At 51.0% G+C, this 3,280-nt stretch overlaps 1 protein-coding gene across 1 annotated transcript, besides 1 other annotated feature; it reads right to left on the reverse strand.

Annotated features, from left to right (window-relative positions):
* On the reverse strand, positions 1 to 2,401 carry Tc00.1047053506313.10 (retrotransposon hot spot (RHS) protein, putative; the record flags this gene model as incomplete). Its single annotated transcript, XM_797850.1, has 1 exon — positions 1 to 2,401. A coding segment is annotated over one exon (2,401 nt), but the record flags the coding sequence as incomplete, so codon positions are not given.
* Positions 1 to 3,280: a sequence feature (areas not merged during assembly with more than two copies in the genome that could not be assigned to a particular haplotype).

The following is a 3,280-nucleotide window of genomic DNA, read 5'->3' on the forward strand; positions in this document are numbered from 1 at the left end:
TCACAGTGCTGGGTATGGTGTGATGCGCACTCGCTGTAGTCATCTGCAGCCCGACCAGCGTCCTCCGCGGTGACTCCATGAAGAAAAAGCCGTCCACCAGCGGAAAGGTTGGGAACGTCGGTATGTACAGCACCCGATACTTTAATTCTTGCTGGCGACCAACTGACTTCAGTTTACTTATTGCAGTTGCCTCGGTGGGGTGACCATGAGGGTTTAACGTTAGCACCGAGGGCCGTGGTTCGGAAGGCGATGGTGGCTGCAGCTCATTGAGATCCTCCGCTATGGAAGTGACAAAATTCTCAATCAAGAATACGCTCAAAGAATACTTTTCCAAGGCCTCAGATTGAAGAACATTCTTCATCCCCAATACGAGGAAAAAAATATCATGCGGACTCAGCACCTTTGTCAAACGAGATAACGTTAAAACCCCAAGATACTCACATATAGGTGCATTAGCGAAGTCCTCAAATGCGCTTTTCTCTCTCACCCGGACAATCTTCACAAGTTTGTGAGACGGATCCTCGGAATACCATTTTTTCTCTCCTCCCAGGGTAAAGTACTTTCCTTGATCCCCAATATTGATCCATCTCAAGGCCCTCTCAACATCCTTCGTGCGTCTTCCATATTCATCCGCATCGAGGATGTGGCGTGGAATCGGCCCCACTATTTCCATGTGTTTTTCAACCATCCTCCAGTATTCCGCTTGCTTATCTGGTTCCAGACCTCGCGTTATCCATGTACACATCGCCTTCACATCCACCTCGTCGGGGCAATTCATGATGATTCGACTGGCTTTTGTTTGCTTCTCCCACTCATCATAGTTGGTTGCCTTTGGCGATGACACCACAATCATGCCCCATCCGGTGGAGGGCGCAAAATGTCTCAGTGGTGGCGTTCCTTTCTTTGCCACATCGTAAATAATGTACCCCTTCATCCCACGCTCCCTTAAATTTCTCAACTCCGAGATGCACATGTCCTCATCACTGTATCTTGTCACGGTTTCGGTGGTCTTGTCAAACACGTACGCATCTCGTCCACCAAAACAGTGAACAACCACTTGGAGTTTCTCCACGTCGTAGTGCAGCAGCTGGTAGAGAAGGTACGAACCGGCAGCCATCGACTTCCCGATCCCGGGCGTACCAATCAACACACGCGGCAAAGGTGAAGAATTGAGAGTCAAATCAAAATTGCTGAACCACTCGGTTAGATCGCGCTCGACGATCTGCCACACTCGATCCACCTCGCAGTTAATAAAGAAGTCATTACCAGCCCCACGCAGCAAATTCAGCGTGTACGGCCATCCCTTGTCCGAGGTGAGCACCATCAGCCTGGGAGGTACTTCACCGGATTTCCGCACACCGTCATCCTCTTCGAAGGTGTCGCCAACTTTCTTGTAATTCCATGAGTGTTTCGATTTCCCCTCCTTCACCTCCATTCCCGTCCCCTCGCCGCCAGAAACCTCCACGACATGGCACCACCTCGCACTGTAAACAGACTCGTACAATCCCTCAATTTTTTTCGGTGCAATCGTCGTTGGTTTACTCGCTTCCTGAAGGGCTGCATCCAAGGAGTGTTTAGTGATGTCATGAACAGTTGCTTTTACCTCCGCAGCAGCTTCTGACCACCCAAGTAGATTGTCCGCACCCTTATCGCGAAGCTTGCGTACAACTTCTTCCAAATCCATTTCATCCCTTACAGCCCTCTCCATCCTCGCATAAGCATCGGTTGCCTGTATTTCGTTCAATACTCCTTTATCACGGATATACTTCGTGGGGTTCTTGAAAAACTCCTTCAGCAAAACATTCCGATTGGTGGCCACAACGCCCCTGCCGTCCAGTTCCATCGTAAGAAAGTCGTTCAGCTTCATTTCATTGACGCGGACTCTTCCTTTGAACAGTACCTCTTCGATCGTAGTGGAAATGGTAAATTTCATTTCTTGCGTTCCTCTTAGCCTTTCTGTCAGTATCTGAGTGAGGGCTGCGTTTAGTTTTCCCCTTGCAACAGGAGTGACCGTATCCTTTCCTTCATAGTCCCTCCATTGCTCGAGAGAGAACACACCCTTGTGATGAAGCTTGTACACCTGGTACTCTGTTAAATTAAAAATAATTCTAAGAAGCCGCTGGTCTTGTAAGTAAGCATCCGGCTCCTGAACAAACACCTCCATAGCGACGTTCTCATTTTTTTTCACAACGCCCTTGCCGCCCAAGTTGCTCCGAAGGAAATCGTTCAGCTTCATGTCGGTCCTGAGAGTGCTTCCCTCCAGCAGAGTGTCCTTTACGCTGCTGCTCATGGTCCACTCTGGTCGCTGTTTACTCCCCGCCACATGTCGAGCTGCAGCGTCGGAACCATCGCCGGGGATGCCGCTGCGAGGGGCCATCACAACACCCGTGCGACGAAGCATCCCACTCGCACCGCCCAACTGCGGCCAGCAGATGTCGCTGGCTCCAAAGGACAGTCGCGGCCGTTTCGTCCCGCAGTCCCAACGGCGTTGGGCGTGGCACTCGCACGGCTCGGTGGTCGGTGCGCCACGCAGCCGCAATGCAACGCCTGTCGGTGAAACAGTCAAGGCCCACCGCTCCCGCAGCAACGCAACGTGCAATCGGCCACAACACCGCCACATTATTGTCCTTTTCTATTTTATTTTATTCACGTTTTCTGTTTGTCTGTTTTCCCTATCACTAACACTAAAAATAAGTGTGCACCTTCACAAAAGAATAAAAAGAAAACACGATCCCGCCGTCCCGCCGCGGGCCAGCACTCTCGTCCACCCACCACCATTGCCGCACAGGAAAACGCAGTCACATCGCAGAGTCAGCACCACAATGTGCACCACACCATCGTGCACTGAACGATGGGCGAGACGCAGCCATGCATCGCCCCGCTCCATTTTCCCACCACTCAAGTGTTGCGTGTCCGCACAAAGTAGCAAACAGAATCAGAGTGCACACAAACCCAACCAACACCCTCACTCGCTGAAGCACATTATTCGCATGGAGTGACAACATTTAGGAACACACCAGCAGTAGCAGGCTGCATGGAATTTCCCTGCCAACCCTGCGAAGACACAACAACTCTGCGGAGTAAAAGTGGCAGCCCCTCAGTGTTGCCCGCAGTCCACATGGCAGGAAGAATTCCACGCACGCATAGTTCCGGATCCTTCGCTGTTTGAGTGCACATCAACAGAACGTAAGAAAATACGTGCACACAAGATGACGTTTAAATAGGTAAACTCTTCAGCCTGTTTTGTTTGATGGTGTTGGCGGGCAATCCCGCACAATCC

The sequence above is a fragment of the Trypanosoma cruzi genome, genomic scaffold (genome assembly GCF_000209065.1).
Source record: "Trypanosoma cruzi strain CL Brener 1047053516899 genomic scaffold, whole genome shotgun sequence".
In the NCBI taxonomy this organism is placed as follows: Eukaryota; Euglenozoa; class Kinetoplastea; order Trypanosomatida; family Trypanosomatidae; genus Trypanosoma; species Trypanosoma cruzi.